The sequence below is a fragment of the Lingula anatina genome, chromosome 9 (genome assembly GCF_051362555.1).
Source record: "Lingula anatina isolate TDL-2025a chromosome 9, LinAna3.0, whole genome shotgun sequence".
NCBI classification, from domain to species: Eukaryota; Metazoa; Brachiopoda; class Lingulata; order Lingulida; family Lingulidae; genus Lingula; species Lingula anatina.
The window spans coordinates 6182419-6202053 of record NC_141775.1 but is presented as its reverse complement, the minus strand read 5'-3'; the positions used below and the strand labels follow the sequence as shown (position 1 = coordinate 6202053).

Below are 19635 nucleotides of genomic sequence, written 5' to 3'. Positions count from 1 at the left end.
AAAATATATTTTTCTTAGATATTTTGAGTTAGTTCATTGTCAAAGTGAATAATTTAAATCGCGTTTGTTAGAGATGGGTTAGAGAAGCCGCCATGTTTGAAATTGATAAGCGTGCAGACGACGACAGATGCCATAATCTAAGTGCATTATCTTTTTTTTATGAAACTCGTAAGTACATTTAGATTGGCCCATTCAGTCCAGAATAGCACAGTTTAACATACACAATTAGAATTAAGAACAGCTTAATTTCATTTTGACTTACTACCCGCTTGTTTGCCATTCACTTCAGCCTCGGAGAGTTTGAAACCAAATCCCAAATCTGCCATTCGTTTCATCGTTAACGAGATGAAACTTGGTTATTAAAAAAATTGAAGCTTGACGTCGTTTTACACTTTTTGAGGTTTTTGCATTTAATTATCATGCGTTAGATTTTTTGCATCGTTTACTGCAATGCGTTAGCACAGCCAGTACACATCGGAAACCATAAGCTCAAACATGAATACCAAGTTTAAGAGACTGTGCAGAGTATTTCGTTACCTTGTATTCAAACAAAGCTTCACAGTCAGTCACTTGAAATTAGTTGCATTCTTATTGCATGTGAGACCCATGATTAAATAATTGATTCAATTTCTGTTGCCCTTTCCTTTTCATCATCATCACTGATTATCTTGTCACTTTCAGATTTAAACAATGAAGCCGTTTAAGGTCCCTGGTGTAGAGACCAAGCTCTTGCAACACAACGACACTGTGTACAAATTCAGAATCCAGTGCGCATGTCAGGATGGTGTCCTTGCTGTGCCACAACAGCAAATACAGAAGGAATTGGAGCAAGTAGTGAGAGCCGTGCTGTACATGAGAGATCCCAGGTACAACCCGGGGCCCATCAAAACTAGAAACTGTCTTGTGAGATTTCATCGAAAACCGTGGTATATATCTGTAGCTGACAAACATGGTTTTAAAAGGCATGGAAAAGAATTGAAAGCAAATTCTCATTGTACCATACTTGATGTCTTAATTCGAGGTACTAGTGAAACTGAAGTAGGAGGTGGAAGTAATGGCAATTGTGTCACAATGCCCTCTGAAAAATCAAACAGGCCCAGAAAAAACAAGATGAGTGTTGCTGATAAAAGAACCCCTGATGATGATATTGAGTTACCCAGTATATCTCGTCCATCAAAGAAGACAATACAACCGCACACCAAAACTTCTACACAAAGACAACAGCAGGTTGGGAAAGATAATACTGCAGTTGAAAGACTGGCCCCTGTTCAAGGAGAGGTTGATCACCAATCTACTGTTAGAAATGAAAACTCTTCTGTAGCAGTGTATCCCAATACACGATCAAAAGCAAAGGCCTACAGATTTAAGTCTAAGGCAAAATCTGCTGAAATGCCTGGTAAAACTAGTATTAGGAGTCAAATTTTGAGTGAGAGACTGAAGAAAGTGAAGGAATACCGATCAAAAAAATCAAGATCTGAAGCATCTCTAAGACCAAGTGTGCAAAGCAGAGAGAAGGTGATATTGAAGAACAGAGCTCTTTCATCTAGAAATAGCAGAGGCAAAGTTAATGAGAGGGATGTGGCATATTTTGGGAGGTGGAAAACTAAGGAAAAAGCACATAGGAAGCTTACAGGCAATCCCCTGAAAAATAGAAATAGTGAGGGTCCAGCGAGTTCTAGACATCCTGGAAGTGCTAAGATTAAAAACAGATTCTCCTTAAGAAACAGATGCAACTCTTCTAGGGATTCAAGCACTAAAAGCGACAAATTGGAAACGAGATCTGTAAAATTAAGGATTAAAAAGCATCCACTCAGCAAGAACAAGGCACATATTACAAGGGCTGTTTCTTTGACTACAGACTCCATGAGAAATAAAGCTGATGCATTTTCAGTGAGCTCTCATGTGAAGCACAAGTTGTCTGATAAAAGCAATAGAAATGTGGCTCTGGAAAGACAAAGGTCTTTGAATCACGTTGAAGTTCAAGAGAATCGAATGCAGAACTCGTCAGTCATCAAACACAAAGGGACCAGAGTACAGCTACAGCCACCACCAGGTCGCAGCTCACCAAGAAAATCCAAGTCCACACCGGCAGTGCTTTCTGACACTGACAGCATGTATAACCTAAGGTCTAGTTCTAGGAGAATGCGTCCTGATCGTCACATCATAGAAGTAGAGGAGCTGCAAGAGGATATGAAATTGCAGCAACTGGCAAGGTATACTAAAACACTCATCACTCGTGACTCCATCCATCTCTCTCTCTCACACACACACACACACACACACACACACACACACCAGATGACCTTTAAGGACAACATATTTCAATCAAACACTAATGCAGTTCTTGTCTTAATTTTCTCAGGTCAGATCCTGTTCCTGTGCCAGATCTGTCCAAGACTGACAATCAAGGGAATGCAAGCCGAAAGTCTTTTCTAAAAAATGTGATGGATGCCTTCGTGACCCCAGTGAAAAGAATGATTCAGGGAGATGGCCAGTGAACCTAGACCCATGTTCCTGCTACACACCCAGTCAGGAATGTGGCCAGTTCTTCTACTCATAGGATAATTTGGATGGTCTCTTTCAAATTCATGTGTAAACCACTGATTTAAGAGGAGATGAACTCTTTTACTTTAATTTGTTGAACACATAGTCGGGTTATGCCTTTGTGATGTCAGAGGAAAAAGTTTTGTATAATACCAACAGTGAATTGTTCAATGAAGAGAAATATTCTTCAGTTATAAATTAAAGGAATCTTTATCAGTGGCTTCTGCAAGTGATGCTTTTGTTGCACAGCTCAGGAATTGTTGTGTGCACTAATATTTATTTGTGCTGGCTACAAACAAACAACTCACCAAGGCAGTAAATCATTTTAGACCCACTGAGCTTGTATCAATTACAAGCATTCACATAATGAGACAAAATATATGTATTAAAAAAAAACATGGTCGAACATATAGATATTTAATTTTGATATATATTATATTAGATAATATATATGTTGTTAGAAATAATTTTAAAAAATTGGCAGAATTCTCTGTACTGACTTAATCCCAGTATTGTTGACTTTTTTCTTTAATTTCCAGTACAGAGTAATTTTTCGGTAAACTGTGGCTGCTGAAAGTCTCTGGCCAATTACAAATATTTTGATTTCTAAAACCATGAAGAATTCTTATATTTTAGGAAATGGTAAATAAGCAACAAGAGATCCAAAGTAAAATGAAGATTTTTGAACTTTTTCTTTTACTGAATAAGCTTGTAAGGCACTGTTATATGTGAAAAATCTTTCAGTTGTAAAGAAAAAGAATAGTGAGTGGAGAATACCATTTACTCTTTGGTGTCAAAAGCATGTCTTTTACTTTCCAACATATGTTACAGTTTGTAATCCAACTTCTCCAATTTCTTTCTTTCAGCAGGCTATCACATTCAAGAAAGCTTTCACACTATTGAATTTTATTTATTATTGTTCAATATTTCTGTAAATCTAAACACAAAGGAGAAGTCTTATCATGTGGTGGGGTAACTAAGATTCCAGGCAGCACGTACAATTTACATGAAAAACTTGAGTCATGATTTATTTGTTTGAAAAATAATTAAATCTATATTTGTCCTGAAATATTTAAAGTCTGCATGATAAAGAATATATATGTCAACTTTTGATAAACGTGAAATGACTCGTTGGTGAGATTAACTGGTCTTGTTTAGAATGGGAAAGTTTTCTCTAGTCATTTTGGACCATACTGATACTAGCTTTGACTATGTGTCAACGTATTACATGTACCTCTCAGACCCAATCCACAGCATGCAGTACACTTTTCTGTGTTGCACCCTAATCAGAGATGGACAACCTAATATCTTCGCTCAAGGTAGTAAACCAAGGCCTGGTAACTTGAAAGTATCGCGTACTGCAAATAGCAATATCATATAGAGGCTACAGTGTATTAGATGGGGCTAGTTATGGAATCGAGACACTTGCACTCGGTTGCAATGCGCCACGCTTTCGAGTTATGGGGCCCAAGTTGATTTACTGGAGGAATCGGTTGGACAAGAAGTTGTGAAAGGGGGTAATACACCCATCTGTGTAAAGTACATGTCAGAACCATTCAAAATGGCGTGGAATATAAAGTTATAAAACATGATGTGAAAACGGTGTCAGTTGGTCCTTAAACATAGAATGGCCTATTTGGGTCCATGTTAGCACGTATAAAATATGCTTCCTGTCAATAATTTTTTTTCTTTTCTTTTTTTTTTACCAGGCAAGGGAGCATAAAGATATCAAAGTAGATAGTTGATACTTTTTATGTACAGACACATCTGTGTCTGTACATATTGCCATCACCTGCGTCTGTCGTCGCCGTTCATGTCGCCATCGATGTCGCCGTTGCCGTCGCCGTGCACTTTCAGCGTTAACACCATAAGTGGAAGACAGTTTTACTTTTTGGCTTTATATTTACAGAGCTGATGAATATTCATAAAACGCAGGTCAAGTTTGAAAATCAGCATGATCGGGCCATTATTGTAGAATTTATGCTGTTTTTTCACTTTTCAGCATATATGCAACACTGTTAACACATTTCAAAGAAAACCGATAGGCCTGTTGTCATGAAACTCACAGGAGTAATCAATCTTACTAAAACGCAGGTCAAGTTCGAAAAATCGGCATGATCGGGCCACCATTTTAGTAGTTATGCTATTTTTTCACTTTTCAGCATATATGCAACACTGTTAACACATTTCAAAGAAAACTGATAGGCCTGTTGTCATGAAACTCACAGGAGTAATCAATCTTACTAAAACGCAGGTCAAGTTCGAAAATCAGCATAATCGGGCCATTATTTTATAAGTTATGCTGTTTTTTCACATTTCTTCAGATTCAATTCTTAGGCATGTTAACAGTCTGATTATTTAATTAATAAGATACGTAAAAGTGTTTGTTTGACATTTCCTGCATCTTTACAACATTGTTAGTTGATTATGTAAAAATGATGGTAAACTTGTTATCGTGTATTGTGTAATAAAGTGTCAAAAATGGAAATAAACTCATATCATTGCAGTTTGTAAGATGCAATCATTCATTATGTTCAGAAACTCAGAATGGAGGAAATTGGACATTTGACACTGTTCTATTGATATTTTTCCCATCTCATCAATTTTCTTAGTTGATCATATAAAAATGGCAGTAAACTGTTAATTTCGTTTTATGTTAAAAAAGTGTTAAAAATGGAAATAAACCCATTTCATAACAGTGCTGTCTTGTTTCACATTTCCTCAGATTCAATTCTTAGGCATCTTTACAGTCTCATTATTTAACTAATAAGATACGTAAAAGTCTTTGTTTAACATTTCCTGCATCTTTACAACATTGTTAGTTGATTATGTAAAAATGATGGTAAGCTTGTTATCATGTATTGTATAATAGAGTTTCAAAAATGGAAATAAACTCTTATCATTGCAGTTTGTCAGATTCATTCATTCATTCACAATGTTCAGAAACTCAGAATGGAGGAAATTGGACATTGAACACTGTTCTATTGATATTTTTCCCATCTCATCAATTTTCTTAGTTGATCATATAAAAATGGCAGTAAAGTGTTAATTTGATTATATGTTAAAAAATTGTTAAAAATGGAAAAAAATGCATTTCAGGACAGTGCTGTCTTGTCTACATTTTGGCATTTTCAAGGTGTGACTTTGAAGTTCCATGGGCCTGAAGACCTTTGCTAGTCACATTTTCTGAATATCCATGATACTAATATTTTATTATTAAAAATTGATGGTTATTATCCTGTTAAACATTATGTAATATTGCATCAAAATTTGAAGAAACCCCTATTTTGGGCACTGCTCCCTTGATGACCATTTAAGGAAAACCATGTCACTTACTGTTCTCAAACTTACAGGAAACAAACATGGGACTAAAATACAGTTTCATTAGGCAGTGCAGTCTATTTGGTAAATATTTCTGGCAGTTAATCAGTTTTTTGTGAAAATTTAATTTTTCACATATTGGCAATTTCAAGGTGTGACTTAGAACTGCCTTGGGCTTGAAGACCCATGCTAGTCACATTTTCTGAAAATCCACGATACATATATTTTATTATTAAAATTTTTATTTTTTATGCTGTTAAGCATTATGAAATATTGCATCAAAATAGAAGAAAACACAATTTTGGGTATTGCTGCCATGATGACCATCATGGGAAAACCATATTACTTATGATTGTCAAACTTTTAAAAAAGAAACACAGGACTAAAATGCAGCTCGAGTTGGAAAAGCAGTCTAATTGACTTCTTTTTCTGAAAGTTTTACATTTTCAAAGTGTGAACTTGAACTCCCATTGGCCTGAAGCCTTATGCTTGTTACACATTTTACTTACATTGGTATTACCTGTTGAGTATAATTAAAATTTGATGTTGAATTTGCAGTTTAACATAATGTACTTTTACATCAGAATTGACAGTAGCCTATTTTGTTATTTCCTGCTTTTTGTCTGTACATTTGACAGCTTTGCTGCCTTGTTTTTAATTTATAACATATATCTAATCTAATACAAAAAAATGTGTATTCAATAAAAAAAAATGTAATTTCAGGAATTTGAATGTTTTTTATTAAAATATACTAATATAAGTACAATTTCTCAAAACAATCTGGTACAAGCAAGGAGTGCATTACAATTTGATTGTATTCAAACAAAATCAGCATTTAATTCCAATTATAAAAAATAACCATCTTTGCAAGATTTTTTTCTAAATTACTACACAAACAAATTTGGTTAAACCAAGGAAAAATACAATTTGATTGTATTAAAACAATGAGTAATGACTGTTAAACTTCAAAGATTTATACAAAATATTCGTCACAAGAATTACTACACTAACAAAACAATTTGGTTAAACGATGGAATGAAGTACAATTTGATTGCATTAAAAAAGGTCTAATGCTTAACTTATTATACAACAAAATAAGCTACATCGAAAAAATATATACAAACTAATCAACTGAAGATTTTACTATTATACCACACAATTAAGACAACATGATTATTTTTATAAATGGACATATACAGAAGATACACATTTCCAGTCAATTTAACTAAATATTTTTTAGAATATGATGGGAGGTTGATAAAAAAAATTCTTTAACAGTCACATGTTAAGATAATTGTTACTAGGTTGTCATAGATCTTGTTTAGGGCAAGTCCTAGACTAATGTGCAAGACAGATGGTGAACTAGTTAATGTTATGTTACAATACCTCTAATGTTTATCCTGGGCAGCTAATTATTCCTATACTCAGCTGTGTTATAATCATTTAACTATACACAACTCTACAGTTTTCTATATACATTGTGAAATAGTTTGTAAGTGGGAGAAAGGAGAGAGAATTGCCAAGTACTTTCTTTTGATGCAGTCTACATTAATGCACTACACAATGCACAAATTATCACATAAAAATTCATATACCTGGAAATATTTAACAATTGCTCTTAATCATCTACTAGTATAAACATGTTTTTGAGTTAAACTTCAATTTTAACTATAATTATTATGAGTGTCTCAAAAATAAGGAACTCGGAATTCAAAAAACAAGTTCATAGTTATACTTTTCATATATAAATACTATCCCTCTCCCCACATCATACAATTTCTCCACAACCCAATGATAGATCCCACAACACTACCACTATATTTTGTGTTTCTCCACCTACTTTCAGTATTCTCCACTAAAGTACCAATGAGTCTGTCTTTGAAAGGAAAATGTAAAATACATGGAATGTTGACGCATTATCAGACAAATCCACAACCATTTTGAATGTATTGTTTCTTATTTTCTGTGCAGTTAAATACTTGCATTTCATAAACTCCTTGAGTTTACTTTCTATTCCAGAAAAGAGAAAACTTTCACTTTCCCTCCATATAACCCTACAACCAAGTCTCCATCTTGGTCAATTGCCAGCCCCCAAGGAAACCTGAAACTAACACCCCCCATTTCAGTTTCAAAATACTGAATAAACTGCCCCTCTGGAGATATAATGTGGATACAATTCCTCCTCCTATCTGCTATGTATATGTTGTCATATCTATCCACACAAATACTCTGTGGCTTTTTCAGGTCATTACTAGGGCCTGTATAGCAAATCATGTCACCTGATGGTCTCAAGATATCAACCCTGCCATCATTAACATGGCCTACAACAAGAAAATCTTCACTTGTATAAGCTAGACAAAATGGACTTGGAAAATCATCTGGTTCTATAACGTCAATTTCAGTCATTTTTCCATTAGGCTCAATGACAAACAAGGTAACACACTGATCATTCATTTGTGCCACAGCAATGTGATTCTTACTATTGACAGCAACACCGCACGGTTCATCAATACACTTAGCTGTCGCAGGGTTCCAAAGCCTTGACATAACAAATAATTTATCATTCCCAAAATCTGATATGACAGTTCTACCACCGGGGAGATGACACAGACCTTGTACTGTCTCAAGCTCATTGCCTTTTGCTCCATCAATGATTTCTTCTTCAAATTCTCCTGTTTGAAGGTAAACGCAAACCTGTCCTGACTCGCGGTTGAAGTCTGCAATAGCATACTTGTCATCTCCTGTAACCACAATGGCACCAGGGTACCTACACTTGGTGTGAAACTCCAGAACACACCTTGCAGGGGGTCTCATTATCTGGAACCTAACTTTCTTTTCTTCACCATGGCTTGGTTTTTCCAACATTTGCATCATTTCTTGAGAACCTTGTGCCAAATTGTGAGATGCTAACATTGACAAGTTGTTGATTTCCTTTTCTTCTGTGGTTTTTGATTCCACATTTTGGACCTCCACAATTTCGCCAAACCCCTTTCCGCTGGATAGGTCTTCTCCGACCCTGTCCCTGGTCTGTAGCTGGAAAGAGAGCAGTGGTGGGATCTTTTCAGAGCTGGAACTGGACTGAAGGTTGTCCATCTGGTCACATAGCTGCTGCTGCATCATTAGCAGCTCTCCTGGCAAAGCATGGCCAAGGACACCTTTCACCAAGTCCACGGTACCTTTAGTTGTTTTATGGTGTTCTAGGCTAATTTCAAAGGACTTTTTATGTGCATGAACCTTTTCCATGAGAACTTTTTCTTGCTGGTCAACCAAACTGTGAAGACGTACTGCCCGTTGCTTAATATTTGCCTCAACATCAACGGTGTTTGTTTCGAGAGCCAACAACAACTCATCTTCATCTGTGAACTTCTTTTCGAGATGGTCAAGTTTAGTTTGCAGGGTTTGTATCACCGTTTCAGCAGCTGCATCAAGAGAAATGCACTTGTGATCGTCATGAATCAAAATCTTGCAGTCACGGCAGATTGGTCGTTGACACTTTTTGCAGAAGTACTTAATGGCTTCATCTTTGTGGTCTGGACATAAGAAAATCTGCAGTTCTTGGATCTCTGCCTTGTATTCTTTACTTCGCAACTGTTCAAGCGTGAAGATTTTATGATCTTTCGTGAACTTGGTCCTGCAATGATATGGGGCACATTGCTTACACAGATACTCGTGGCAACTGATGCATTTGGACGTCGCATCCACGACAGCCCCTGTAGCTAAGGCACACGCACCACACGTTCTCTTCCTGGGGGGTTGCAGCAAGGTGTCCTGTAGGCTTTCAATATAAAAATTATGAGAGAATCCCTCAAGTCCTTCGGCTGGGACCCGAGTCTCCCGCTGGCATACTGGACATGAGAATGTTCTCCCCGGGGTCAAATCACCAACGTGCGTCTTCAGACAGCCCTTGCAGTAAGAGTGAAGACAGGGCAACGATGTCGGCTCGTCATATTCCTTAAAACAAATAGGGCAATTCACGAAGTGCTCTGTTATCATCGCTCTTAGGCTGTCGTCATCTTCAGCCGCGCCCCTGGATGCGGCGGCCATTTGTTTTATACATGTGTATGTCTTTAGACTACACGTATTTTGCAACCTCGTGCAGTTCGGTACCGTATCACAAAAGAGTTAAACGTGTTATTGAAATATATAATTAAAGTATGCAATTAGAAAAAAGCATGCCAACTTTGCAGACTTTGCACAGCAGTCACGTTTCCAGTCGCTTTCGCCCCTTGACTGGTTTCACTTTCTCTCTAACAGAGAATAGTTTTGAATAAAATATATATATGTAACATTTTATAAAATAGCTCCATGATGTAAACAATATTTGTAATATGACTCAAATTAAAATTTCATTGCAAAGTTTCCTCTGTAAGTGTAGTAAACTACATGTTTTATAATGTCACTTAAACGAAACTATTTTACTTATAGTAACTTGACTTTGTACGATAACCTAGTTACAGCGTGCTTCCGGTGGCGACTCCTCCTTGGCAGGTGGGTTGAATCCAATGCATAATTTGACTTGAAACATGGACTTGAATGTCTATAACCCTTGGCATTGTTACATCCACGGAAATGGGCACCCGGCTTTTCTTTCTGTCAATTCCGAGTATTGTGTATTTGTAAAAATATGAATAATTTAGAGATGTTATGACGCTCGTCAACAGTGAAATTAACAGCCTGCAGGTGCGCTGTGACATCATTGTTGCCCCAAACCACTACTAATAATGACGTTATTAATCAATACAACGGTCACTTGAGGTCTAGAACATTATATAACATATATTCGTTGTGGCGTTAATGCATTCATTTTTTTAAAGCGAAAACTCTGGCAATGCTCTCACCGGGTAGTCAGCTGTATTAATTATATGTACTTAGCCTCAACAGCACTGTACATGCATGTATATGAACAGTAAGCTGTACAGCATTTGTTAATTATCAACTGTTATACTGTTTCTTAGTATGAAGTTTTAGACACAGAAAAACAGAGAGTATGGAGTAGCCTACTAGTATACAGTATGTTCCAGCTGTATACCTCGACAACCATGCAGCATAAAGTGAAAGATTATAAAGAGATACTGAGTGTATCCATGTTAGCACCAGTTGATACTAGTACATGTACACTATCTATAGGTCTGGTCGAACGTGGTCGATATGAGTGATTGATTGATTGATTGGTTGGTTTTAATTGATTGGTTGGTTGGTTGGTTGGTTGGTTGGTTGATTGGCTGGCTGTCTGACTGATTGGCTGATTTATTGTGCTTAAGGATCATCATTCTAACAGAATTTCTACCCCGAGTTTCTGGAAACTCAGTAACTAGGTCCTAGCTGTTAACCAAATTCCACTTGTCTAGGTTGACGGACTGGGACTCAGTTTTAAGGACCTACGGATTATTTCTACTCAGATTAAGTCCTAAATCTGTAATGGCTTGACGGGGTGGTTTTAAACCTAATCATAGCGCTAATATTTGTTCGGCCAGAACACCTACTGGAACTGTGTTTAATTAAATACTGTTTAGTGATTTAATTAAATCCATAATGGCAGGGTCTGTTTTCAACAAGGAAAAAGAAAACAAGTTGAAATTCTAGAGGGACATAGGTAGACGGAGGGGGGAGGTTGAACCCCTTTGAAATTGCTGGCTACAGGACTGAGTTTACAGCGTAACTTGTGAATAATGTACACTGTATGCCGCTGTGACAAGAATGATAGTGAATGTCATACTTCTTGTTTCTTTTTCAGCATCATCATGCATATACCCAACATGTGTAACAAGACAGAGGGTCGTAGGTCATCAAAGTGAGTGAAAGATCACGAAAATACAATGACCACCACGCTGACCAAGGGTCCAATTCCGGCCCACCACACCAGGGACCCCGCTATGAAAACTTACAGCTCGCCACGCCCTGCCCCCAGGGTCAAGCCAGAAGCCTCAGAGTCTTACAAAAAGCACTTGGGGACGGTGGGGGCGTGGTTCGATCAGAAGGCCAATAAAAGTTATAACTCACCACGACCCCCAGGGCGCTGCCCGTCGCCGGAATCCAAAATGCTCCGCCAAGACCACGAAACGGGGCACATGGGGGATCTTTTGGGGAAGTCGGCCAATTTTCCCCGTTCTGGCCCCAGGGAGCACACGCCCGTCCCTAGGGTAAAGCCTGAAGCGCAAGACATTGCCGAGCACCACAAGGGAGGGAATATGTCAAATCTGATGCACAAATACGGAAAGCTCCCTCTGTCGGCAAGATCTCCACCGAGAGTTAAACCCGAAGCTGAAGAGACGGCTGAAAACCACAAAGGAAAAGGAATGTCAAATTTGCTGCACAGTTACGGGAGACTCCCACTGTCTGCACGCGCACCACCGCGCGTGAAACCAGAAGCTGAAGAAAATGCGGCATTAGACAAAGGGGGGCGAATGTCAAATTTGCTACATCGATACGGAAAAAACCAGCGAACGCCCCGCCCCGTCCCACGTGTGAAACCCGAAGCAGAAGAAACTGCTTGGAATGCTACAGGCCACAGCGCACAGAGGCTGTTACAACCACAGCTTCCAACCCCCCGGAGACCCAGGACTAGTACAGAGGCAACGTGGGGAGGGTATTCGCGTGTAGGAAGTGACAGGTCTGACCGATCACACAGAAGATCGTCGACTGTTGCTTGGTGAAATAACGTTGATACAAATTTGTGCAAAAATAATTTAAATCGAGTGCATGGACAGTGCATTATTTCAAGAGAGCGTCCACACTAATTTTGAAAAAAATCTGTATACTCTTTTATATGCATTTATTATATTCATTATTTAATTCATCATTCATTGAGAAGGGCTCAAAGTTTTACTTGTTGTGGGAAACGTTAATTATTATTATAGATCTAATTTCATATCTTTTTTATTGTTTGATTGAATTTCGCTTTTTTTATTATTAGTCTTTTTAGTGGAATGGATATCTCTGATGTTATTCTTTTTAAATTCTTATTTGTCTTGCGAGAGACGTCAGGCATTATTTAACTACATTGGAAATTTTACATTTGAATTAATGTTTGATTTAATTAAACCTGTGATCCGTTTTTTTAATGAAGTATAGCATAGGCGTGTTATGCTATATTCATATGCTTTGATTGTCTAATGAAATTAATTGCTCTCCCTTTATAACTATTTACTTACCTCAAAGGGAAACGTTTTATACACGTAATATATATTTTTCTTGTGATTTTTAGAAATATATTTTTAAATCAATAGATGTGATATGTGAAGTAAGAGCAAGATTTTAGACATACCAAGTGTCACTGCCAGACTGGGAGGCAAAGACCCCATTCCCAGAGATTAGATCGATCCAAACTAGATCGACCTAACTCCCTGGGGGTTCACGCTAAATAGCTGTCAGCCGAGCGGGCACGAAAGTTAATTACCCCCTTACAGCTTGTAGTAGGCGGGACGGACATTTAAGCCGGATTATCTGACAGTAATCTAGTGAAACTCCCCATGGGGATAGATCGATCTAAAATCTATGGGAATTCGCCCAAAGTGTCAAAATATAGCAGTTATCAGGGTCTGAAATGTGCGAAACAGCGTCGTTTTATTCTGTTATGGGTGGCATTTGTTAAAAGGGTGCTTTTTTTTTTAAATTAAAGCCGTGACTTACTTATTTTTACACTCTTCAAGGTAAAGTAAGCAAACTATTTACCCGAAATGCACAAAGTAGATTGATTCTGATTCCGTTTTTTTTTTTTTTTTTCTTAATTGTATCTTATCCTTTCTACCAGTACCGTTCAGAATGCTGTGTCTTTTTATTGAATATTTACAGGACAAGTCATCTACATTATATTAGTTATTGAAATATGTTCTGGGTAAACGAAACTATCGGGCATATTTTTATCCCATTATTATTATCATCAGTATTTTTTCAACTTTCAGCCACTTTTCTCTGAAAAAATAAATTAAATATTTTAAACATGACGCTTTTATGTCAAATATTGATAATAAACAACGAAAATCTTTATTTCGATATGAATAATTAACCCCCATGCCTGCAGATACCGTTGTTTTAGATATATTTTCCCTTAAAAAGGGAATTGAATATTTTTAAAATGACGCTATAATGTCATATATTGATAATAAACAACGAAAACTGCTTTATTTCGATATGAATAATTAACCCCTATGCCGGCAGATAGTGTTATTTTACATACAATTTATTATCTGGAATATTCTGCGCATTCGATAATAAATGTTTTAAGATATGATTTTACCCATGTTATTACTTTAAAGCAATTGCATATAAATAAGTAAAACAACAATAATAATAATGATAGTAATAATCAGTGGCGTATTTAGAAGGAGGGGGCTCAGGGGGCTCCTGACCCCCCCTTTGATTTCTGGTCCCCTCTTGAAATTAGAATTTTGAGTAGCTGAATCATAGTTCTAAACCGTACCAAATGGCACCGTTCGCTCTCTAAAATACCAATTTTAGCGATCCCCACGCCAAGTGTGTGTGTGTGTGGGGGGGGGGGGGGGGGGGGGGGCGCCCTGCCGCCCTGCCGCCCTAACCCCCCTACCGCCCTAGTAGAGGGTGACAAAGAACCCCAGAAGGACCACTCACACTGCCATTAATGAACGAACTATCAGAGCCCGTTTAAGGGAGTGAGGCATCTGTTCGAGACACCAGGCAGTGCCAGCACAGAGCAGCTCGTATGACGTTGACAATCCATCACAGACGCTGAACACGTCAAGAACGGTCGCTAGTTGCCTAAAACAAAATTCATATTTACAGTCACGTGGGGTAGCCCGTAGTTATTTATTGATTATCGTGTGCTACAGCACTTAAGAATTTTTTTAATCGAAAGCTAGTAACAATATGATGAATGACATTGCCCAATGCCAGTACTGACACGGATCACGCAGCAAAGCAAGATTATCTTGCGACACGGAGTTGTCAGAATTGCTACCGATTTGATGGTTTTAGGAGGCATATGAACACTCGCAGTAAATATGTTAACAATTAATAAATTTCACTTGAAGTTTTATGTATCATTACGACCACGTGCACGTGGATGCTCAGAAAAGCGCAAGAGCTGCACGAACAACGTGTGTTAATCAGCAGTAAAGCCGCACGGGGGGTGTGCGCAACTGCACGGAGATTGAGCACCCGATTTTTATCCGATTATATTTGACATCAATTGCACGTTCATGCGGGAGAACTGATAAAGCCCCAATATATGATTTAAACATCTTTGCCTTAGCCCGTATTCACTCATGATGCTACAAAAACCGCAATGAAAAATGCATAGGATGTTATCTTGCGGCGGCTCTATCGCCCCCAAAAACGAAATGAGAAGAGTATACGGATAATAAAAAATAAAAACTTATGTTCTAAACAGCGATATGAAACCTGTTTACACATATTGAATTCTAAAACCACTACGATTAATTTAAAACAAATAAGAATGAACGAATTCTAAAAGAGACATAAAATAAACTGTAAATCGCCTCACTTACTATTAGTTATCTAATTGGCACTTTTAAAAGCGTGCACTACCAAATCGGGGCCCTACATTCAGAAAACGTGTAAAGATTTGGTGCTTTACCTGAGACTGCTATACTTTAAAAGCCAACTACGCAAAGTCATGTGATAAAAATGAAGACAATAATTCATTGAGCACAAGAATATTTTTACATTTATAAGCTCTCTAACTACAAAAAAAAAAAAAAAAGGAAAATGCAATGTTACTTTTTTTTTTTTATAAAAACTACGTGTAGATGGATGTGATATTGGTCTTAGAGCGTTAAAAAATGAAATCGATGAGCAGTTGTTATACATATATATATATTTATATATATATATTCCTTGAGAATCGTACTTTAGTCGACTAAGATTAATGTCAGTTTTTGCTGAAGCTCCCGTCACACTTATTCGGAATCGGCAGGAATCAAACAGAATAGTGAGCCGGAATGAATAATTTTCAAAATTCGTACCACACTCGAGAAGAAAGTTCAAATTGACTTCAATACTTGTAAGAATACCGTTGGATTAATGCGCTTGAATCCGCCTGGAATGATTCGTGCACATTTCGGGTGTATTAGCTCTCAAATGCAGCTCGAATGTAGTTAGAAAACTAGGAATATCGATAATGCTGTCAGAATGCAGTCAGAATATTTAGAATACACTTCGAATGCCGTGCAACCTAAGACAAAAAAATATTTGCCGTAACCGACAAATAATAATAAAAATAAAAATAAATCAATAAGCGGATCATCTTTCATTAATCCAAACGCTAGAAACCATTTTTTCAATTTATTTTCTAATATTGTATTTTATATCAGAACAGTCCACTGTCCTCATCTGAAAGTCTGCAAAGGTCCCAAAATGGGAATACCAACACCAATGATAATCTAATTTGGCGCACTGCACGTAGTGCAACGTTTGGTCATACCAGTGATCATGATTTCGAAGCAAAAAATAAGTAAATAAATAAATAAAAATAATAATAATCAAATAAAAAAAAAATAAAAACAATTTCTCAAAATCTATTGATTGAAGTGATTCAACGTAACAGAATTCAGTTTTGTATTGAAATTCAACACAACTACACTTAGCATGGTGTGCTAGGAACAAGATCATGACGAGGAGTTATCTGCGCAGTTTCATATTTGATGTTTTCTGCTCTTTGCAGTAACAGTAGGGTCTGAGATGTGGGAAATCATCCATTATGCAGTGCGGTTGCTCGCCATACATGTTTATTCTACTGATGGAGCTATAAGCGCAATTAAAGGTTTTTTCTTTTGTGCTTTGATAAACCGTAGCCTCGAAACGCCCAAGCCCTGGTTGAGTTTCTATGGTAACTTGATAGAACACGCCATCTTCTGCGAAAATCCTCTCCTCGATGGAAAATTGAGGCATTCGGCCATCTTGATCAGCAGATTTTTCAAATGTCAATACTTTCGCTTTATCTGGAGACATTTTTATCGCTGAAATTACTCGTCCTAAACTCAGACCTGAACATTTATCCCTCTCCTCACTGGTCATAGTGTTTATCGTTGTCACAACTTCGCGCGCAGCCTCAATGACATCCGGATCACTTGTGGTTAGTATTTCCCATTCTTGACACGCGCACCAATGAGGCTCCACACCTGCATCTGCGCATGTCCGATTAAGGGGAATTTCTTTAAAAAGACTGATGCCGCGTTTTAGTTTCCCGCCTGTCTCAGTCTCTGAATGCTTATAATTCAGTATGTCTATAAATGTGGCATGTATATCAAACGGGGTTGTCAAACGCTGGGCATTGGTCACGAAATTTCTATAAGCCTCGGGATAAAGCTTTTGAAATTTCTCTGGAAAACGAAATGAAAAAAATGGTAAGCGTTCTTCCAGCTTTCCTTGAAAAGTCTCTCGCAATTTTCCATAGCGAACGCCATGATCTGACATTAAAATAAGCACAGTTGAGTCAAGATGGCCATCTTTTTCTAGGAATTTTAGAAACTCGACAAGTCCATCATCAGCGTTTTGCAGTATTCTGTACTCGACATTATGACTGTATTCGTTATAAAACCCGAGAACGAATTTTGGTTTGTCTGGGTACGCCACAAAAGCATCTTTGAGCCAGTTCAACTGGTTTAGATGGTTGGACATGGAACCAAGACAAAAGCTCTGAAACATGTTCGATAATTCATTTTTTCTCAAGTAGAATACACGCATGTTGTGATCTGTAGGTATTTCATTGAACCCAAGCAATCTGTAATGAAAAGTCCCCAAGTTGGGTTCATCCTCAACCCACTGAGTGATATAGCCATGCTTTTTGAAATCCTTCCAAACAAATGGGAATCCATCAACAGACACAGCGCCAGGCCATCCGCGCCTGGATTCCGGAAGCTCTTCTTCAGTGAGGCCCGTTAGGATAGGGAGAAAAGCCTGTGTGGTACCGTCACCAACGATGTTGTATCCTTCGAGAACAGTTCCCTTCAGGTTCTTGGTGAAATACTGATAGGTCTTGGGCAGGTGGCGCATCCAAGTTAGACGAGAAACGCCATCGTAGCCTATCATCAGAACACTTAAACCCATAGCGTTCCTCCCTCTTGGCGTGCTGTTGGCACGTGCGAAAAGAGATGCGTTGTACGCTATCCCAGACACTAAGTTTGTGTAATTCTCTCCGGTGGTTGGACAGGTACAGTGTACTTCAGAAAAATCAAACTTTAACGGATCTCCATCAATGAAGTCTGTTTTACTTCCCAAGCGCACAGTGTAGTCATCAATACCCCGTTGTATTGGAATATATGAGCAAAGTATTTGGCCGTGTTTTTGGAGAGCATTTTGAGAAATGCGATATTTTCCATTTTCAACGAAGACCCAGTTCTTTTCTTTGCTGGTACACTGTACAGTTCGCGGTTCCAATCCAAAGGTCGTTATTTCTGGAGGAAATAGTTCAAGATGAGGCGGAACGCAAGCTTGGACGTTAGATTTATTAGCTGGCGCCATGGCAGTGAATTCGTCCAATAGCCAACTGGCACCGATGTAAATAACAATTAATAGTATTGCCGCACATATACGAAGGTAAAACTTCCTACATAATGCCGTTGGTATTCTGTTAGGTTGCATAAAGAATGATGCGAACTTCATGTCAACGCCAAGAAGCAAACCGCTGACTGCTTGTTAAAAATGTATTAAAGCGGCCTTGTGAAAGGCAAAACTTTATTTTCAGCGCTTTGTAAGAAATGAACAAGTTTGTGCTTCGATGCCTTTTTTATGGAGAAAATAAATGGCTCACCTTTGTTGCAGAATGTCTACAAGTAAATAAACTGTCCTGTTTGTTCGATCGAATAAGAATCTCTGCCCAAGAAAAATATATTATTCCGTTTTTCGTTTGCCGCTGCTCTCAGTACGACCATGATAACATGTTCTTGTTTCCTTTTCTGTACCGAGTGCTTTTCTGTCTCAAGTTTTGGATAATCCGTCTGCTATATATTGGTCCCAGTAGATAATATAAATTCAACATTTACCTGTCCGACTTGGTCACGTGAGTGGCTATGTGACTCTAGGTAAGGGTCGTGACGTCAAGGGTGTCCAGGTTGCCCACCTGACCATGCCCAACAGGCTATGCCGACGAAATGTCGATTCCGAGAATAATTCATAAAATCGTTGCTATTGATTACAATGAATCAATGTTATTTGTCGATTAATTAATGATACTGTCTCAATCGTTCTGTGAAAGAGCGCATCCTCATTCACTGTTAGATGGCACCGTCTTCCTTCCCGGAACGTGGCACGCACACGGAAAGTTACACTCACTTATAACAGTATCGATTCACTGTGAACAGTCAGGACAGACAAAAATGATAGGTTGGTTTACGAGCTGAGATTCTCTTAAAACAGATTTAGTAGGCTTTTTTAACTTTTCTTTTCTTTTTAATAATAGATGATGTTTAACGAACACTGCAGGTAGAAAGCAAGGTCGGTAGCAATTTTAATAAACGATTTTTTCGATTATGAAGAATGAGGTGCTAAAATCGATTTCACTAGGGTCGGGTCGGTCGTGCTCGTTAACCAACTAATCAAATTTCTCTTCTCACGCTGCTTTTTTCCACTGTAGGATTTCTGTTCTGAGAAATTCCCATAGGCTAGGATACGACACATAGCGGGCTTAAATGAATAAATTATAATACCTGCATACAGTACTAGTGGGTCGCATGAATATTAACCACAACATATGAACGAATATGAAGGGATCCTAAAACATACTTAGGCCTAGGATCCCGACCAAGATATCTTGGGTCTTAGGCTCTATTACCATAG

The 19635-nt window shown here is 37.9% G+C and overlaps 4 protein-coding genes across 4 annotated transcripts; 2 read left to right on the top strand and 2 right to left on the bottom strand.

Annotated features, from left to right (window-relative positions):
- Nucleotides 1-88: 88 nt before the first annotated feature.
- On the top strand, nt 89-5171 carry LOC106167629 (uncharacterized). Its single transcript, XM_086995267.1, has 3 exons — nt 89-168; nt 682-2213; nt 2363-5171. The coding sequence occupies exons 2-3, from the start codon at nt 691-693 to the stop codon at nt 2496-2498; spliced, it is 1659 nt and encodes a 552-aa protein (XP_086851393.1). The 5' UTR covers nt 89-168; nt 682-690; the 3' UTR covers nt 2499-5171.
- Nucleotides 5172-6535: 1364 nt separating this feature from the next.
- On the bottom strand, nt 6536-10106 carry LOC106167627 (E3 ubiquitin-protein ligase TRIM56). Its single transcript, XM_013546463.2, has one exon. The coding sequence runs from the start codon at nt 9907-9909 to the stop codon at nt 7876-7878; it is 2034 nt and encodes a 677-aa protein (XP_013401917.2). The 5' UTR covers nt 9910-10106; the 3' UTR covers nt 6536-7875.
- A 186-nt stretch (nt 10107-10292) lies between these two features.
- Nucleotides 10293-14095, top strand: LOC106165598 (uncharacterized). Its single transcript, XM_086995269.1, has 2 exons — nt 10293-10353; nt 11600-14095. Exon 2 carries the CDS (start codon nt 11682-11684, stop codon nt 12516-12518), a length of 837 nt encoding a protein of 278 aa, XP_086851395.1. The 5' UTR covers nt 10293-10353; nt 11600-11681; the 3' UTR covers nt 12519-14095.
- Nucleotides 14096-16129: 2034 nt separating this feature from the next.
- LOC106165596 (uncharacterized) lies at nt 16130-19459 on the bottom strand. Its single transcript, XM_013543849.2, has one exon. It carries the CDS (start codon nt 18460-18462, stop codon nt 16480-16482), a length of 1983 nt encoding a protein of 660 aa, XP_013399303.2. The 5' UTR covers nt 18463-19459; the 3' UTR covers nt 16130-16479.
- Nucleotides 19460-19635: the final 176 nt, after the last annotated feature.